Source organism: Diceros bicornis, chromosome 10 (genome assembly GCF_020826845.1).
Source record: "Diceros bicornis minor isolate mBicDic1 chromosome 10, mDicBic1.mat.cur, whole genome shotgun sequence".
NCBI lineage: Eukaryota > Metazoa > Chordata > Mammalia > Perissodactyla > Rhinocerotidae > Diceros > Diceros bicornis.
Genome location: NC_080749.1, coordinates 69,760,337 through 69,782,036, shown reverse-complemented (window position 1 = coordinate 69,782,036; position 21,700 = coordinate 69,760,337). Strand labels below are relative to the sequence as shown.

At 34.0% G+C, this 21,700-nt stretch overlaps 1 protein-coding gene across 4 annotated transcripts in view; it reads right to left on the bottom strand.

Moving 5' to 3' along the window:
* The window catches only part of GLS (glutaminase), an 80,769-nt gene that overhangs the window by 15,925 nt on the left and 43,144 nt on the right, over positions 1-21,700 (bottom strand). For 2 of the 4 annotated variants that reach the window (XM_058549447.1, XM_058549450.1), the window contains 3 exons: positions 20,000-20,176; positions 17,683-17,814; positions 16,620-16,712 (listed from right to left, as the gene is read on the bottom strand). In XM_058549447.1, the coding sequence (XP_058405430.1) occupies positions 16,620-16,712; positions 17,683-17,814; positions 20,000-20,176 (402 nt within the window). Of the gene's footprint in view, positions 1-12,943; positions 15,631-16,619; positions 16,713-17,682; positions 17,815-19,999; positions 20,177-21,700 lie in introns of those variants that run through there. The other 2 variants (XM_058549448.1, XM_058549449.1) reach the window with 2 other exon arrangements.

The following is a 21,700-nucleotide window of genomic DNA, read 5'->3' as shown; positions in this document are numbered from 1 at the left end:
GCATGGGCAGCAAATAAACGACTTGTTATCTCAGTGGCTCATATTATTCTGGTAAATGCCAAATGAATGGTCTAAAAAGATACCAATGGGCTCATAAGCAACCCTCCTTTTATATCCAAGTACAAAAGTAGCTAACAATATATCTTTGTGTGGTCTGACAAACAGCACTCCTAATTAGGAAGTAAGCAGCAAACAGGAGAAAAACAGAAATGAGCTAGGGCAAAGGCAGCCATTCCTCTGAAGATGAAACAAAAGTGCACTTTCCGTGTGGCAGACCTAAGAGTATTTGTACTGCACTGACAACCATCAAACTCTCATATTCACTGTTTCCTGGTTCTCTTCCTCTCTTTTACAAATAAATATTTGTAAAACTCCATGAAGATCAGTTAACATGACATTAGTGTGTACAGATAGAGAACAAGGTGCCACACTTCTGGTATGATCAAGTATCATGTTCGTTTACAACTGTTATGAACTAAAGCAGCAAGTCATAAACAACTAAAATATAAACATAAAACCCAAAAGAGTCAAAGAAACTAGAAGCAAAGAAGAAAAAGACAGGAAGAGAAGAAATGGGTCACCAAATGCTTGTACATATTACTTAAAAAAAAAAAAAATCAGGGTCCAGACCACTGGAGTGAAAAGATTCTTACACTGTCTGGTATAAAGGAAAAATAACTACGAACAAGGTCCCTGAAGAGATGGGTTCTCTTTCTGCTGGGAAACAAAAAAAGGTTTGGCAGCCATAGAGGCAGAATTATGGTTTCAATTTAACAGACCTCTCTCCCCCTCGCGTCCCTAAATACTGTTACTACAACGAAGCTGGTCACGTGTGCATGAGTGTTCCACAGGGATTCCAACCACAACGCAGCCTCACTGACGGCTTTGATTTTAGAAGGAAACCCCTCATTTTCATTGGTCTCCAGAGAGCCATACTTAATTCTCTACATTCTTTAATGTTTATTTCACAGTTCTGTCGTGAAAAGGACAACATGCGTGCTTTATGGACAACACACACACAACAGGCGCAGTAACGATATCTGTTTCTCTAGTGCTATGGACTTTTCAAAGCACTTTCATAGACATTCTAATGTGATTACTATTCAAGTTATGATAACACGTACCTCCAACACACAATACAAGAAGCTGCTGGAGAATAGGATATTTTTAAGACCCTCAAAAATAAAACAATGTAATATTTGAAGGAAAAAAATTATATAAATAGGCCAAAAAAAATCAAGCCAGCACCATTCTCAGGGCCTTCCCATGAGACTGCTTAGCACCTATCTTTATTTTAACATTTATAATTCTTATCAGTAATATTTTATTTAATCCTCCATTCAGGAGGACAGACATAACAACCATACACAGAACTCACTCATTATTGTAATCCCTTAGTTGAAAATTCTTTAAGTAGAACCAAATTCTAAAAGGAAAAAACCTTAAAAGCATATCTTCTACGTAGGGAAAGTCTAAAGTAGGTTCCAAAGCCTATTGTTAAAATTACTTTCTGGTAAATGCTCTAAAATCCCTTGCCTGATCCTCTGCAGCTCCTAAACACAAATTCAGGGTGCAGCCATAGGGAGCAGATTGCCATCACTATAAATCCATGGTTACTAACCTCAACAGTATTCTGACAACGTTGCCATGTCCCCTTCAGCTCTCTCTCCCACTCTTCAAGAACATTTCCTATCGTGTCTATGCCCCAAAACCTCACAGCCTCCCTCCAACTCCACAACTCATTCTCAGCAGAAAGCCTCCTTTCATAGTCTTCAGGAAAATAGAAGCCAATGGACAGAAATTCCCTCAGCCTCCTCAAATTCCCCCCTACCATGTCTGCAAACCTACCTACCTACCTCTACCTCTCTCTGTCCTATTTTATTGGAAGAGATGCTCTTCCTCCCACCAAACCTCATCCTCCATTTGTGCTGAGAGCTCTCTCTCTTTCCAGGAACTTCACTTTATTGGCCATTTCCTCTCTCTTGTATCTATTTCAAGCTCTCCTTTTTTACAGGATCTTTTCTATCAGTGGCCAAACCTGCTCTACTCCAATAGTTCTCTGATCTTGATATCTCAAAGCCAATACAATTTTCTTGAGGGAAGGAGGTTACCGATATGGGTTACTTATTTTTTATTTCCCAAGTTCAAACAATAAAAACAACCCCACCATCTACTATTATCATTTACCAAATAAAACGTCACTTGAACACCAAAAGAAAAAAAATTAGGAAGGACCTCATGTAAATGGACACCCCTCATCTTACTTAACGCTTATCTGCTTCCGTATAGTTGATTGCTCCAAACTTCTTGAAATACTCTTTGCTTGACTTCTGATACTACACTATGCTGGATTTTCTCCTCTCTGGCCACTTTTCTCTAGCGCGAGCCCCACTACTCTATCCGACCTTTTTTTTTTTTGGTGAGGAAAATTAGCCCTGAGCTAACATCTGTTGCCAATCCTCCTCTTTTTGCTGAGGAAGATTGGCCCTTGGCTAACATCTGTGACCATCTTCCTCTACTTTCTGTGTGGGACACCTGCCACAGCATGGCTTGATGAGCAGTACGTAGGTCTGCGCCCAGGATCTGAACCCACGAATCCCGGGCCATCAAAGCGGAGCACACAGACTTAACCACTACACCACTGGGCTGGCCCCTCTATCCTGCTTTTAAAATAGGAGTTCTTAGGGTTCCATCTTATTCTATGCTGTCTCCTTGAGCAATCTCACACACCTCCACAACTTTGAATCTACCCTCTCCATGCTGACCACTCACAAAATTCTATCTCTGGGGCCAGCCCAAAGGCATAGTGGTTAAGTTCGTGTGCTCCACTTCAGCAGCCCGGGGTTCGCAGATTCAGATCCTGGGCATGGACTGACGCACCACTTGCCAGCCATGCTGTGGCGGCGTCCCATATACAAAATAGAGGAAGATGGGCACAGATGTTAGCTCAGAGCTACTCTTCCTCAGCAACAAGAGGAGGATTGGCAATGGATGTTAGTTCAGAGCCAGTCTTCCTCACACACACACAAATAATTCTGTCTCCGTTAGATCACTCTCCTAAGTTTTAGGCCTGTATTTGACACTTACTCAATATCACTACTTGGACATCTCACAAATACAGACATGTCAAACAGAAGTTAGCTTTCACACACTGCTAACTGCCTACCCATTATCCATTTCCTACCCCATCTGTACTAACAGAATCTCTGCTAGGGGTAGTGATATGCCCAACTGAAAATACTTCCCTAGATTCCCTTCCAGTGGTGAGTGTCAGATGGGATTCTGGGAAACTCCTTTTACCTAATCTGGGTGTCACTCTTTCCTTTCTTCTTCCACTTTGACCACACAAGTGAAGCTAAAGGTGGAACAGGTATCTCGCAAACATAAGGTAAGAGGCACGAGATCTAATGCCAACAGCCTCAAGTTATTCAGAGTGGAAGCATACCTTATTAATGGCACTAGTTCTGGATTGTCTACCCCCGCCCCAGACTTCTCGTTATAATAGAAAAATAACCCCACTTATCTAAACTTCTGTTAATCAATCTCCTGATGTCTATAGTTAAACAGACCCTTAGTTATTACAACAATGAAAATTAATTTCTTCCCGTACTCCCAAGGTTTGCTTCTCCAGGGTTCTCCATCTTAGAAAATGCAGCAGCATCTGCCCTGTTGCTCATACTAAAAACCTGACAGTCAACTTATGTCTCATTCTTTTTCACCCACCAAATACTATCACCAAGTGCTGTCAATTTCATCTCTTAAACACACCTCATATCTATCTACCTTTCTCACCTCTACTGTCCTATTGTAAGCCACCATCACATCTCATCTCAGGCCTAGAACTTCAACATTTGTTTCCATCTAATCTATTCTCCACAGAGCAGTGTTTAAAATCCAAATCATGTCATTCCCCTTCTTAAAAGCCTTCAAGTTTCCCACTGCACTTTGAATACTCCAAAACTCTTAATATGGCATATGAAACCCTACATAAATGTTTCCCAAACTGTGTTCAGAGGACCTGCAGTACAAACACCTGGGATGCTTATTAAAAATGCAGATTTTTAATCAATCTCTGGGGTGGGCCTAGGAATCTGCCTTTTAAAATTAGAACACACTAACAATTCAGATGCACATTAAAATATGTGAAGACCTACCCTACATAATGTGGTCTGACCTCTAAGACTCTTTCAGGGCCAATCTCTATTCACCTTGCCTCACTCTTCTCATCACGTTTGCTTTCTTTCACCTTCTCAAATGCGTTAAACTCCCTCCTGCCCTGGGGCCTTCAAGCCAGGCTATTCTATTAATCCTACTCCACCCTTCCTCTAACTCATTCAAAATTTAACTATCACTTTTCAGGGAAAACCAACCATACCTACTCATCCAGATAAAATGAAGTCTTCTTGTTATACCCTCTCCTAGCACTCTGTACTTTTCTATCATTATCATATTTGCTTAAAGAAATTAAGCATATTTTTTAAAGAAATAAAACGTTAAAGACACAGCTAATTGTTCCCCCTGCATCCATTCCCCTTCCTCCCACAGGTAAGCTTTACTGGAGACTGGTGTGCATGTTCTTACACTTTAACTACATCCTTATTTGTCTCATAAAGTCTGTTATTGGTGTATAAAAACGGTGTCATATGGTATATGCCATTTCATCTAAGTTAAAATGAACTAGATCTACATGTATCAGTATGAACAAATCTCTTATCATTTTAATTATTTTAGTAATTATTTATTCAATATCTGCATCCTCTTCTAGATTGTAAACACCAAGGGCTGGATTATACTTGTCTCATTAACCACTGCATATCCTAAGCACTTTGCAGTGTCTGGCACATAATAGGCAAGAAATAAATATTGTTTGAATGAAGAACTAATTAGTGAATCAATAACGAATAGGATAATACTAAGGTTAATCTACATAAAATCTGAACTACTCCATCAAATTGGCTAAATATCTTGAATTAATTCTGTTTGTGTGCTGTTTAAACAAAACTAATGAAATACTGAGGGATAATTGATTCTTAGTAAAAAGAAAGGAAAAAATAATTGAAAGTTTATACAATTTCATTTATATATAGGGATCTAATCTTGGTCATTGGTGAGGACCTATATATAGTATCAAAAATGAAGAGGAGAAAACATACACAAGAGGAAAACAAAACTCCTGGTATACAGAAGAGATGAAAAACTGGTACTAAGTAAAACAGGAACTAATAATATTGAAATGGAAACCTAGAAAACAAGAAACCAGAAAGTCCTGGCCACTTTCCTATAGCCACATAAGTGGGAAAGCATCTTCATAGAAAGAATGAACTATCCGACCACTCTTGTACCATACTACATTATTACAATAGCAATACTCGAAAAAAACAAGAACAATTTAATTGGAAAATCGGTACATATACTGCCAACTTGCTAGAGTAAGGGCACTGGAATAGGTAGAAGTTATTTTTTAATACACTTTAATAACAGAATTGTGTGTCTTCTTCATAATCCAGGATACATGGCATATTTTTGTGATTTTGCTTATATTTAACATTGTCATTACACTCAAAATCAAACATATACCAGGACAACTGTAAATGGCTTTAGATGAGGATAGAAAATTTCATCTTTTCATCACTGAGTCATTCTAGTTTTGCTGGTTTCCAAGAAAAATTTTATCCTAAAAACAAGTGCAGATGTAAACAAAGATATATTCATTTTTTGGATAATAAAACTCCAGATCATAGAACTGTTATATATAAATAGGATTAATGAAAACTCCTACTTTGAGCTCTATGAAAAGCTCTAAAGAGTCAGGGTTTACGAAGGTTTTAATAAATTGAGTCTAGCTGATAGACATTTAGAGGCAGCAAACAAAAGCATTTAAAAATGCGTCTTCTAAAATAAGACGAGTTATAATAAACATCAGCTTTTAGTGCCACCATACTAATCTATATTTATATTGAACCGTGTAGGAATATACAAGAAAATTTTTTAAGTAATGAAAAGCACTTGTATCTACAAGAGAGCTAAGCTAAGAAATGATTTTAATGGTAAGATTTAGGGCTGACTTTAACTTCTGCAGTCAAGTAATATTGGAGTTAATTCTCCCACTTAGATCAACACTTTACAACAGAAATGTGATCACGTCAGATCCTGTCTGCTGAAAGCCCCCGAATGGTTTCCCATCACACCTAATTTTCAGCAAAAGGATCTTTGGAGATAAGAATTTCTTTTCTATGAGTGAAATAACATATGTATGTACAAAGTCATAGGATGCTGGTGATATGGGATGAGATATTGCCTGCATTATATAAGTTATAGTGAAAAATGAAATTGTCACAGGTTAATCTGTTTAATGTGAAATTTCCCTGAATTCTTGGTCTATCAAGGCACTTTGAAATTGTTACTGTCCTTAAATTTTCATGGACTATCACAACTTATATTAACAAGGAGACATAAGTTGCTCCAGTTCCATTTTACAATGGAAAACAGTACAGTCTATGATCAATCAAGAATATGAGCTCTGGAACCAAAACTGCTTGAGTGCAAACACTGGTTCTATCCACCTAAAAGCTATGTGACCTTAGGGAACTTACAAGACCTACATAAATCTATAGAGATAATAATAGTGCCTACTTTATAGACTTTATGAGGATTAAAAAATTCTCAAAACATGCTTTGCACTTATGGTTGACCCACAGTAAGTCACAATAAGTGCTAGTTACCAATGATCCTAAAAGCCATGCTATTCAAAGTTTGATGTTACTAGGCTTCTCCCGATGGTGTACCGTGCATGCCCTGCTGCCAGAGTTGACTGAAATTGTTGACACTGGAAGCAAAAGGGGAAATCTACAGAAAACCACAGGATCTTCTATGTTAGCAAACTGGACTGCCTGGACAAACCCAGATGACCTGGGGTTAGACCCACACCTTTGAGGACTGATCACTGTATACTCAGTTCCAGCCTGCACGCTGCTGAGCTTCCCGTGGTAAGGGACTGACCAAGGAACTCGAGACTTCCAAGGTCTTTGGGCACAGGCAATAGGCATGGATGGGACATTCTTCTCCATTTTAAGCCACGGCCAATTTTAGGTATGTATAGTAATTCCAACCCGTGATTAAGACTGTTTACGGATTAACTGTTATGGTTACTGTCCTATGATAGAATGAACGAGAATGGTACATTTTCTTGAGGCCAATTTTACTCAGACTCTGAAAAAGGAAAAGTTTAGTCACAGAACTGGTAAATACTATGTTTTAAAAATATTAAAACAGGAATTATGGAATAGAACAAAATTTACATGGATTTTTAAGGTAGAAAACAAAACTCAGAAGTTGCATGCCTATGGGTATATCACATTGGACTACCTACCCAGATCCTATGCCCAACTGTCCAGCACTCAGTGATGCTATTTAAGTCCAAAAACACTAAGGTAAACCAAAAGCTTCAATAAATTAAGAACTTTTGCAGAAGATCCAAAATTCTTAACTAACACAAAATTCTAAGCCTCACAGTGGCACTGAATGAGAGTTTTTGCAAAGCAAAACCTACAAAACACAATATGCAAATAGAGCAGCAACTCTCTATCCAGAGCCCCTAAGTACAAGGTAAATGCACTAACACTTGAGTAAGTAGATCATTACCTGACAAAGCCCAACATGTAAGGGATAACAAATAAACAGTGCTGGTTCTATGGCAGGCATATACGGTGGATGTAAAATAAAATTGCACAACAGAGACAAAATAAATATTAGCGGCTTTCAAATGTTTATTACTTGGCTAAAAATATAGCAAACTAGTTTTCTTTCTCCTTTTGTTTACCTTCACAAACAGGTAAATAGAAAGTTAAGCTCTACTTCCCCTCCTCCTTAAAACCATTCTCTAAAGTTTCTCTTTCAGGTAAAAAGAAGAGACATTAAGGCAGGAATATTTTATTGTTACGATTAAAGAGGGTTAATAATATTAGTCACCATAGAATTTTAACAAAATCACTTGTCTTGTAATTTCAAGAGATGTCAATGAAGTTTCATTGTGCAGAAAATGTAACAATTATTCATCTCAATTCAAAATGGAAACAGTATTATTTAGTTCATTTACTTAAATTATAAATCTTGTGCATAGACCTGGACCCACAGATGCATGTAGTCCAAGTTGAATGTAAAATAATAAGTTATCGGACATAAGCTATATTATTATTGAAAAAAATGAAGTTTGGACTTTCACACTTATGGGTTTTTTTTTTAACTTGTAAAAGAAAATAAAACTAGAATGGCAAATGCCAACAATATTAAAAGATTTGGAAATGACCTAGTAATAAGAAGATCTGAAACTGAAAACCCATTTTATCAGCAACTTTGATATAATTTTTAAAATTACCTTATTTTCAGCCAAAAATGAATTATGATAGAAAAGGATGAAAAAAATATATACTTGAAATTAATATATTTTGAGTTTTTCAATTAGGATCTTTGAGTGACTGTGAGAAAGAACAAAACAAAAGACTTTAATGGAGTTCAATTAATAATTTATACCATGGCTTTATACAACCATCATTAATCTCATTTAATGGAAGAAAGTCAAGACTTAAGTTTTATGTTATCCTCTCAAAGGACAATTTTTAATTGCCCCTTAGTGATTATTTGTGAAAGGCACATACAAAAACAATGAAAACTAGTAATTCTAACCTAAAGAAAAGGTTAACAAGAGGCTAAAGATCATGATTTTACTTTGGATTTTACAATGGAATGGTCCAAATGTGAAGTTATACTTGTGTAATTGGTGCTAATACTTCAGCATCATTTTATAATTTTAATAGGTATAATGTGAAAGCAAGTAGAGTTTATATTGAATAAGAGCCAGTCTCTTAAAAGTTAAGGCTGTCACCTATATAAACTTGTGAAGACCTACCTAGGGAAGTTTAAATTTTGAGAATTAGGAGAGCAGAGTAACAATATTTAAATTTTAACATTTATAAGTCAAGAAAGGCTTTAAAAAATTAATGCATTTCAAGAACAGCAATATACATTTCCTTCATAAATAAAAAATAAAAATCCTAGAACTATGAAACATAGATTGGTACTTAGGACAATACACACAATAGGGCAATAAACAGACAAATGAGGAGCCTCGTTCTGAAGCCACTCACAGATCCAAATATCTAAAATAAAAACAAGGGAAGTAGCTAGATATTTTGCATGGCATGTGCTGGGAAAAGCTAAGGTACAAAGGAAAAAAAAAATGTTTTTTTTTTTAGAAAACGTTTAGAACTCCAATAACCTCTGCTTATTTAAAATCTTTTTACTTATATATAACCTAACTGGAAAAGAATTTATTTTAAAAAGCCAATGGTACATTTATTTTTAGAGTGACATTTCTCCTACTTTCTTTCAAAGGTTCAAGGGTAATGTTTTATTTTTAGAACTACTGTGTAATTGTAACATTCACTTCTGACTTTACTAGTCTTTATAAACTATGGCATATGACTGTTTACTACTAGAAAAATAAAATTAAATAGTTTTAATAAATGCTGATGGGACAGTCTGCCAAATAACTTAGTCATGTTAATTACTGCCAATTATGCTTCCCATTAAAAATAACCAACCAACAAACAAAAGGTTGTCCCAACAAAACATAAAACAGACCAACCCCATCAAAAAAGAACAAAAAAAATTTAAATGTGTTAATTGAGAAAGCAAGGTGCTAAGAAACCCGGAAAAGCGGGCTGGGTAGAGTGGGAGTTTGCGCAGATAACCTTTAAGATTACTTTAAAACTCAATTATATGATTCTAATAAATTACAAGATTATGGTAAATGAAAGAACATCGGAGATCTAGAAAGGTTGAACTATGTTTTAAAAATAAAACAAATTCGTCAGCTGTTTACATAATGTGAATTAAAATTATAACTCAGGGTTCCAAGTGGAATTGCTGGGCAGAGGAGATTTTCATTATATAAACAAAAATCACCAGAAATGTAACATGAAAACAGAAGTTTAAAACTATTTCGGGTAAAAAATTTTTCCTTTCAAAAAGCTAAACCTTCTAGATAGATAATTTCAATCATCTGAGGTATCAGGATTGAAAGCATTTCAGCAAGGTAAGTACTTAATGGAAAAAAAAAATCATTATTTTTAGTAATATATGCCCAGAAAAATCATGTGCTCAGATATTAAAATTTGGCTTAAAAATAAATATACCAAATTGTTCCTTACCATTGTGATTTTAACTAAAATATTTCCAAATTAGTAAATGAGATTTAAAGTTAAAAGTCTAATAACAGTGTTATGAGATCAACCGCCAGAATGTGTCATTTCATTACTCTTTCCTGTGAGCCTCCATACTGGACTGCTTATAGAGTTCATCACAGCTCTCGGCACCAAGGATCTTAACTTGTTCATTTTTTTATCTAACCAATACATAACAGTTCTCAATAACACATGTTTTGTAATTTATGCAAAAGAAACCACAGACACCACCAAAAAAGCAATGCACTCAAGTGCTAATTAGAATCCTATTCATTTTAGTTAAAGGTTAATGGATTAGGAAGCTATTATAAAAGTTTTAATCAACATAGGCTTTACACATTTTGCATATCTTAAAAATCTCTATATAGCTACAATTTATAAAAATTACTAAAGTGGATCTATATTCTACAAAACAGAAATGGTAAATAAAGTCAACCTTTAAATAAATTTCCTTCCTTTCATTTGCTCCCAAAATATAAATAGAAAAGAATGTTTTTTAAGACCATAGTAACAGAATCACTTCATTAAATAAAAATCTATGATGTCTACTTAACATCTTCTGTTTAAAAAATAAGTACCTTTTCTATCACTATTTAAGAAATTAAGGACTCTAAGAAACATCAAGTTTTGCCAGCTCTGTTTTACGTTGGATAGATTTTGCCCTAGGTGCCCTTACAGTAGTTGTAAAAACAGAAGTCCAGACTAAGATGGTGTAATTTCTAAGTTTCTTCAACTCATGTGCATTGCATGGTATTCACATTAATAAACTACTTGTGAGGCGGGCAGAGTGAGAAGAGGGATAAAAGAACCTCTCCCAGTACAAGTAAATTCCTTCTATTTCTGAGCAGTGTAAGAAACAAACATTTTAACTGTGTTACAATTTGAAATAAAAGAAAACCGGTTGAACTTGACATGCCTGAATGTTATATTCATGTGTAATTTTGCCGTTGAACTTCATGACAGAGAACGGACTAAGGTAAAGTCTATTATGAATAAATCTAAGTGAAAATCTGAGGGATGGGCCATGATGCAGTATCATAACAAGCTGGTTTTATTACACAATGTAAATATTATATGTAATATAAAATGGTAAAGAAAGAATTAAGCAGAAATCATGTTTCTTTTTTTAAAAACGCATTCTAGCATTTTCAAGACCATCTAAGAGAAAAACCAAAAGTTTTACAAATGAATAGTAAAGCAAATCGTAATTTTTTTGGAATAAAACTATTCCAGAAACTATTCAAACTGAGAAGTACATTATTTAAGTTGAATACAATCCTTCTATAGAATAAATTTTGGAAACTGCTTTAAAGCAGTTTCAACTTTCACATCAAATCTGATGTTCTTGCTTTCCCTTCTGTGGCGTTCCCCAATATTGTTCCTTTACCCTGACAGTGCTGACAGTGAATGGGAGTAACAACAGAAATCACAAATCTTTCAAGTTAAATTGTTAAGTAAAATATGTTATATTTTATAAATTCTGGGGCAGCAAAAATGTTAGGAGTTCTTTATGACAAAACTTGGAATAGGAATAGATCAACAAACCATTTATACATAACATACTATGTGGAAAGAATTGCTGCTATTTTCAGAATATGGATGGATGGACAGACAGACATATATATAGATAGTTATACACACAAACACATACACATACAACACATGCACATTATATGTAAACCATCAAAATACATACTGACATACCAGTATATATCAGTGGTTCTTTCCACATCCATCCATGCCTATGAAACTATGTTCTAAGACCCAGATCCCCAAGCTTTTTGCGTTACCTCTCCCTTTGCTTCAAATGGGTTATAAACAACAACAAAAAAACCCCAAATATATCTTTAAAAGCAAGTGATCATAAACTGATACATATTGAATATACCATGACACTGGAACTCCTTATTTACTAGTCCCAAAAGAACTTAATGAAAAAAATCCCATAGAGAAATATGAATTCCTGTAAACAAGGGTATTTCCCCTTCAAATAGTTTTAAAATTTCTACATATTTGGGATGTCTTCTCTGGAGATGAATAGCAGATTTAATCAGAAAAATTTTTACTGTATTTGACCTACAATGCATGAAGCCTCATTATAATTTGAACCAAGGTGTGGAAATATACGAAGTTCCTTCTGAAAATTAAATTCCTTAAAAAGTAGTTAAGGTACATTTCTATATTATAGCTATTCCACTGACTATAAATTCTACTGAGACTGACAGTTCTATTCTAAAGCAACATTATGATCTCTTCATTCGATTTAGCAGTATGTTTTTCCTACTCTAGACAGCAACACATAAAACAACAGTTACATAGTGATTAACATGTGATATTCTTCCTCAGAAAGCAGAAAGAATCTGCAAATAGGGCAGTGTTTTTTTTTTTAAGTTGTCGAATGGAAAAACAACAAAAAAATTGGGAGAAAAGTCTTTATTCAAATACTTCTAGTACAACCAATAGGAAAACATCCTCCCCCCAAAAAACCCCACCAACACTATACTGAGTTAAAAAAAAAAAAAAAGAATCAAATGAAGCCCCTTTGAGTATTTCTAGTTTCTCTTCATAGCAGCCTCAGAATTAATTAAAAATATAAAGCATTTTAATAGTATCTTCATAAAGAATGTTTTTTAAGTTAAAATTCCAACTATTTGTTGTACTTAAAATGCTGGAGTTGCTTTCATAAAAAAAAAAACAAAATTGGCTTAAAATAAATTTATTGTACAATACAAAAAGTAGGCATACTGGAAAATAAAAGGTACATTATTAAATATACAAAGCAAATGAAAGAAAGCTAAATAACACAAATGTTTTCATCCAAACACTAAGATAAAATGCACAACATTTATGCTAAAAATAAAGTATTTCAGGAAGGATATGCATTTCAAATGAAATGTTAACGATGGAAAAAAAAAGAAAAACAAATATGCTAATTTCTAAATGCTTGAATATCAAGAATCAGTAATGGCATGAAACATTAAAATCGACAACACTGGGTACTTTTCAAGAACTTTATTTGAAAAGGTATTAAAAATGCTGAAGGAATTAAAATAATGTCCTTAAATCTGGCAAAGATTTTCCTTTTTTTCTTTCTAAAGTAAAGTTTGAGGGCCTATTCACAATATCTTCCCCCTTCTTCCATTTATATGTTCCTACAAAAATTTCTGGATGCTCATCCTTCACAAGATTCTATAAACACAGTAGCTTGGATAATCCTATTTCATTGATAAGTGTGCATTTAAGCCTTACCAACATAGTAATAAGTGCCACAAATTATCATGATTTTAAAATCTATAAAAATATGAACACAAAATGAAACATCAACATTTCATTTTATAAACTAAAACCAACTTCAAGTGAAACAGTAAAATGTAACAATTTAGAGCATGGGGGAAAAATAAAGACTTTTTTGCAAACTACCAATTAAGGCATTCAGTTCCCCAAACCACAAATGACTCTAGTGAAACTAATACAAATGACACTGTCCAAAGGTGTAGCGAGGCAAGGCCTTCAGACACACCACTCTCCTGTAAATGGCCAAACCAGAAGCATCCAGTTAGGACATGCATCTGTACCTTAGAGGAACATTCAAATAACCGTGAAATCCTCTAAAACGTAATATGTAATTATTTAAATATATAAAAGTTTAATACTTAAGTTGGCCCAAAAGGCTTTCAACCAACACCTTTGGGAGGGAACTTCTTTTCGTAATATCTTAGTTCCCAACCTCAAGACATCACATGGTCAGGATCTTCTATATCTATATCTGCACTAGTATCTAAATTACCCAGTGAAATATTTTTTGCTACACTATATTTACTTACCCAGACTTTACCCTACCACATATATGCCATGACACTAAGAAACTGCATATCAAGTTCTCCTTCTAGACCCCACCCACGACCCCTCCATATAAGTTCAAAATCAATTAAAAAAAAAACACCTTGAAGCTGTGGGGAACTGTGGGGAGAACTGAAGAGGTATATGGAGGAAGGAAGAAGTGTGAATAGGTCCTAAGAATTTTACAATCACTTTGCCAAGACAGACTTTAAACATTGTGAATTATCTGAAATCAAGTTGTGTAGAATCTATAGTCCTTCTCTAAAAAACAAGTTTTGATTCTCAATATTGCATTTTTATAACCAAACAAAAGGATTCAGATCTAACAGATATTTTAGTAGCATACTTACTACCTTCAGAATGAATTCATTTCCTAAGTACTCTAAAAGAGTTCAAATAGAACAAACTATGAGTTATTATAATTTATCATAAAAGATTCATTAGCATTTGTGAAATTATTAGGATAATAAAAATATTAAAACTAAAAACCAAGATTAATCATTCATACTTAAATATAGCATAGAAAAAGTTACGTGGATAGTAACGAAAATAAAATTGTTCAGGTAAACATTTCACTTGAAGACACTCACTGTCACTCCTTCTGAGTAACCATTATAGCTTTTTAACAATAAAACATGTCATTATCTTACATCTGAAATTCTTTGGCTGGAATGTTTGAATAACATAAGACACTCCTGTACATGACAATTCTGACAGAACATAGGAGCTGCAAAGTAAAAAAGCAACGACACGACATATTTTAAAGTGTCTGATAAAATTTAAAATGAATTTTTAAAAATTTAAAGCCAATCACTAAAAATGGCATAAAATGTAAACTTAAGGTAATTTTATAATCTACTGCTATATTAAATAATTTGGGATTCATTACTTTGCCTTTTTAGTTTTATAATGAGCATAGAAATACTTTCTATTGCCACTACAGACATCATGTCACTTTTAAAATTGGAAAAGAAAAAAGAAACTGTAATGAAGCTTATGAGTTCAAATGTGTGGGTTTTAGAACGAAGAAACTACAAATTTCTGTTACTATTTTAAAATGGGAATCTGACTATATAGTTAAAATTTTAATTATACCAAGAAAAATTTTAAAGAAATTTTTCCTTTTTGCATTTTTAAAAATAAAGCAAATTTGCTTAAAGAATGACAAATCCACTTTTTAATCTATTATCTTTATACAAAGATTAAAAGAAAAAAAAGCTTTATGGTTCCAGCACTCAAGGTTGAGAACACAAAAAACTCAAATAAATATTTATAGTAGGCAAAAAAGCTAAAGGTGTTTGAAAGGTTATATGAATAACATTCTGAAACTAGAACCCATTTCTTTAGCTTTTCTCTCCCAGACTTTCCATTCTATAAACTACAGTTGTAGAGATGTCCTCATTTGACTCAGGTGACACTTTTTTCCATACTGTCTCTTTTAAAGCAAGTTCTTGTTGGAGACTTTCATAGTCCAATGGTCCAAAGGAATGCTAGTTGTTCAAGCAACATACATAATTTATTAGTGCACTTGAGTGAAGAAAGGTCCAAGCTATAAAACGGCATTTTTCAATGAATGTTATTAAAATCTGTTAACATTTTCACCCACCACCATCTGATGTTTTGCTCCATGTTACTCATGTTGATTCCCATGGAAGTTTCTATTCTGTCGGCTTTGCATAATTCTCATATATTATTAGAAGTTACTTTGATTGGAATTAATGATAGGAAAATAGACTTAGTATGTATTAAAAATATTTTCTACTTACTAGTGCTTCACATTAGCTTCAAGTCTAATTAGGTAATTTTACTATAAACATTTTCCATATGGGATGCAAAGAAATTTAATTAAAACTCGAAACAAGTCCCTTGGTCCAGTCAACAACTATGAAGATAAAGAAATCTTATCCGTGAAATTTAAGTCCTGATTCTTAATACTAGCTCTAAAAAAAGGAGTATATATGTGCAATAATATGAAGCCAAACACACTGATAATAAACAAATATTACTTTAAAATAAGAACACCAGGAATATTGCATTAAACACTTTTTACAGAAAAATATTTCATCTATACTGGCCTATAAAACTTATTATGAGGCTTCGTAAGGTCTTTCACTAATACTATAATGCCTTTTCACTTACATATCCATCCACATCAAAATACACTTCAAGACTATAACTGACAAATATTAAGAGTAAAAACAAGGCTTTCTTTTTATAGTATGTAGCACTTTCCAATGTATCTTCTTTCAAAAGAATCAATTCTTAAAAATATTCTTAGAACAGCATAAAAATGGGGCTGAGGGGAGAACTCCGCTGCTAGGCTAACCAGTTAGTTTCAATTTAAATAAAACAGCAGTATTTAATATCTATGTACTACTGGTCTAGGATGAAAATGTCAAAAGTTTGTTTACACTAATTTGTTATTAGCAAAGATATGAGGCCACTAACAATTAAACTAAGTTTTATTTAAACAGATGAATCTCATTTTCTCTTTCTTAAAAAAAATTACATAATAATCTAAATAAGAATTTTGCTTACCCTTTGATCACCACCTTCTCTTCGAGGATCAAGTTTTTTTGCAAAGTGTCTCAAATTATCATAGTTATGGAAATTACACAGAGAAACAAGATCCTGTAAATAAACAGAACAAGTATAAGAAATTGGCTATTCATTGGCTATTTTTTTTTCATATTTTAATTATACTGTTCAACCTAACTACTTATCTCATGGAAAGCACCACTGCAAGTTAATAAAGCAGGATAATGCAGCAAGAAAAGGACTGAAGTCAGATTGAGAAGATATGAATACAAATTTTGAGAACACTGCTTACTAACATGACCCTAGGGCTCAGCCACTCAAACCATTTAACTTTCATTTCCTATGAAATGGGCATTATAACGGCCACATGAAAGAATTCTTCTATCAAATAACCATGCAACACCACAAAATATAAATAAATACTCTGTTTACAATCTATTATAATCTATAAGCAATCCAATGTCATTCTCTAGTTTTTGTAAAATACAAAAAACTGAAAAATAAATTAGAATTTTAATTGAGAAAGTCAGCATAAAATATTATAGTACTCAATGCAGACTCTAGGAAGTAGTAAATGTAAATAAAACCAGAAATTGAAATATTAGCAAGACTTGGGTAACAACATAAAATACTGAACTAGTTGAGTAGTAACAATTCCTCAAAAAAAAAAAAAAAAAGACTTTTAAAGGCAGTCTTTTATGGATAAAGATATTCAACCATGCATAATTAAAGATGATACAATAAAGTATAATAATCTTATGTTGGGTTTTAAATTAGTTCTCCAAGTTTAATATCTTTTGCTGAGCTTTAGGAAACTGAAAACTAATTACAACCATGAAAATTAAAATCTAAGCATCAAACAATTGTAATTTTCTGTGAGAATGATTATATGGGAGCTGTCTGGCAGAGCCAATCTGAAGCTGCTCTATGAGTACTTCCATGGCTACCCAGTAACCGGCAGACAGGCAGGCAGAGAGCCAACAATAAATAAATTGTAAAAAAATAGAATCACTGGATGGCTCAACTTATATGATCATTATTTTCCTTAAGAAAATATGCTTACGTGACAGAAGTGAATTCCCTTAACACTATTGCCCATCTTGTCCAGAGGAGGAGACCAGCACATCATACCCATGACATTGGGGACAACTAAAAGAATGCCCCCAGCAACTCCAGATTTTGCAGGAAGACCAACCTGAAAATAATTTGAAAAAACAGACATTCATGTTAACATTTTAAAATAAGAAAAGTTATGTCCAACAATAAGGGAATTGGTTAAAAAATTATGGTATATAGCCATACAGTAGAATTCTAACACTAAAAATGTACTCATCAACATGTTTATAATAGAGTAAATGAAAGTACAGTTATAAAACAGTTAAGATGAATTTAAATAGAAAAAATTTTTGAAAGATATACTCTAAGGAATTAAAGTAGATTACATATAAATTGTGGGGCTATGGATGTTATTTTATTCTTTTTGCATATCTGTATTTTTTAATTGTTCTATAATAAGTGTGCATTGCTTTTAAATATGAAAAGTTATTTTCAAAAAAATATTTTACAACTAGAAAACAATGAGTAATTATATCTTCTTAAAAGATTTTCTGTGGTATACTGTCAGAGAAATTATGAGGAATAGAGATAAGATGGTAATTCAAATTAATCCTCTTTGAAACATTTAAGTTTATTTATTTATTTTTTTTGTGAGGAAGATCAGCCCTGAGCTAACATCCATGCCAATCCTCCTCTTTTTTTTTGCTGAGAAAGAGTGGCCCTGGGCTAACATCTGTGCCTATCTTCCTCCACTTTAGATGGGACACCGCCACAGCATGGCCTGACAAGTGGTGCGTCGGTGCGCGCCCGGGGTTCTGAATCTGGGCCGCCAACAGTGGAGCGGGCGCACTTAACTGCTACGCCACGGGGCCAGCCCCAAAACATTTAAGTTTACATTATGTAAAACTTGACAATAATTATGATAAAAGACAAAATTAATATCATCAGGGCAGTGTTCATTAATGGCTTACTAACATTGAGACATTGAGTGTCTCTTGCTAGGAGTAATCTTGCATAAAACTAAGCAAAACAAAAAAAAATCACCTGAATGAGATCTCCCAATTTACAGACAACACAAAGGACAATGGAACGGGTGTAATAAGCAAAATCTAGACTGTTGAAAAACTGTACAGGATAGATGACCCAATTTTTTCAACCAAAAATAACAAGAAAAAAGAGAGAGGTCAAGGGGGAGACTATAGATTAAAAAAAACATATAAAGGGAGACACAACCAATCACAATATATGGCCCTTTGCACCCCAAACCACATGAACTATAAAATAATTTACAAGACAATCCAGATAATCTGAACATTGACTAAATATTTTGATGATATTAAAGATTAAAACCTTTTTTTTTTTGGTGAGGAAGATCAGCCCTGAGCTAACATCTGCCAATCCTCCTCTTTTTGCTGAGGAAGACTGGCTCTGGGCTAACATCCATGCCCATCTTCCTCCACTTTATATGGGACATGCCACAGCATGGCTTGCCAAGCGGTGCGTCAAGTGTGCGCCTGGGATCCGAACCGGCGAACCCCGGGCCGCCGCAGCGGAGCGTGCGCACTTAACCGCTTGCGCCACTGGGCCGGCCCTAAAACTTTTCTTTTATATGTAATAATGGTGCTGCAAGTTTTTTTGAGTCCTTATCATTTAGAATTACATACTGAACTATGACAAGGGTGGGGGAAGTAGGTGTACAGACAGATGAAACAAGAATGGTCATGTACTGATAATTACTGAAGTTGAGTGATGGGTAACATTAAATGCATCTATTTTTCTATGTTTTAAAATTTTCAAAATAAAAAAAATTTTTAGGGCATTAGAAGTTGACATAAGCAGAATAACATAAGAAAAGTCCATACATTTCACAAGTGGCAAATGCAGAACAGAGCTTAAAGCAGTGTATTTTTAAGTTTTAACTTTAACATACTTTAAGCCCTTTAAAACATCTATGGCTGTAACCAAAGACGTTAAACATTACAATTATGCACTCTTTCTCATTATAAGGAATTCTTGAGGCACGTAATCACCATAATGCTAAACATTAACAACTAGAAGAAAGCCTCTACTAACCTTGTACATTGGAATGCCTTAAAAGTAGAAGTGATAAGGTTCTAAAAATTAAACTGCAAGTTCTTAAGAACATCTGGTAGACTTCTTAACTCTATTCTTCACCAATTCTGTAACAAATTAACCTTGAAAACAAGCCTTTCTGTCAAAAATTAATGTACAGCTTTAGACAAAAATTTTAAACTGCATTTTTCACAAGAACCAGTCCAGACTAGTTTCTTGCCAGAGAAAATTAAGATTAAACAGTTACTTACATGGAAAGCAAATTGCCCTGAGAAATCATACATGCCACAGGAATGCATCAAACTCAATGTATTTCGAACTGCCTCAGGGCTCAGTACTCTTTCACCAGAAATTGGGCAGAAACCACCATTAGCCAGTGTCGCAGCCATCACACTGGCTGATTCACAAGTTACTTCAATGGAGCACAGCTAAAAGGAAGAAAAAACTGAATTCTGAAAATTTAGGCCCACATTATTTTTAGTATTTCAGTTGACTTCTCAGATAATCTATTTTATCTAGTATTTCATAGAGATCTGAAATCTTTCTTCCAAAGGGATCATTTTAATATAACAATAATATTCCAAAGATTTTAATTTAAACAAAGTTCTAGCCCCTTTAAGGTTTATCCTAATTTGCCCAGTTATTCAGTCTTTTAATGGCCAAACTAGGATAGGAAGAGCCAGCCCCTAAGCACTAAGATTTGTAATTGCCCCATGTGATATTCACAGTTGCTTAAATATTAATGCTTTCTGTAGGATACACAAACATAATTATTTTTAAATCAACAGGGAAAAAGAAGCCGATATATTTTTAAGATAAAGCAACATACATCAGTATCATGATAGACAGCATCTACACGTGAAATTGCCACTTTAGAAAAAACATGCTAAAACGCCTGGCAGTTCACCTATAACAAAGCTCAGCATCTCCAATTGGCGACACGCAAAGGACTGAGGGAAGAGAAATCTCAGACAGCTCTAGCCTGCATGCTCTGTGTGCCTAAACCAAAATGTTCCCTTTTCAGTCATTTATTAACATTCAAACATTTGATATTGACTATGGGTGCTGGATATATTACGAAGAATGAAAAATGCAAAGTCCAGGTACACCATAGGATGAAATTTTTGCATTTAAATATAATCAAAAACTAATGGAAATAGTTTACTATACCAAACCTAAATTTACCCATAAAACAAAAAAACAATAAAACACTCTATTTTATTTTTCATTAACAGCAACCAAAACTGGGGGGCAAGTAGAGGAGAAAGAGAAGGTAGGAAAGGGGAAGAAGAAGAAAAGACTGAGTTCTCAACTTACAAACTTTCCTCACTCATACTTCAGGATCTACAAGAGGCACAAAGGAGTTTGGAAATAGCAAGAAGGGAAATTAATTAACTACAGTGAATTAGGAAACTGACTAGGCGCCACTTTTTGACTGACTTGCACTTTTGCCTATTTATACAAAAACCTCTTCCCTATTTTCCCAAAACTAGAGAATCTACTTACTATACTGACCCAGATAGCAAAGATTTATAATAAAGGTGATTTAATCATGAAAGGCTTTCTAAAACAAATAAGATTTAAATTCCAATGATCATTTCCCAATTTATACTTAATATTAATTGGAATTTTGTTCGTCATAAGGTGATATACTCCTAATTTGACAAATCCCAATTTAAGAGTGCTTTCCTCATACCCTGAGAGATGTTTAATTAGAAGCAGCCCTTCTCCAAAAAAGTAATAGGTAAGGCTTCTATGGCTGTCTCTTGATTTTTGCCCTGAAGTTTAGAAATTTCACAGTAGATTCGTAGCATCTATGCTGTAATAGCCAAAGTTAAATATGTATACCAAAGGATAAGAAAATTTTAACATATGGAAGAAGTTCTTATGGGCTAGGGAAAAAATAAGGGCTACTGGATAAGAGCCAGTATGACACTGTATTTCATAGAACA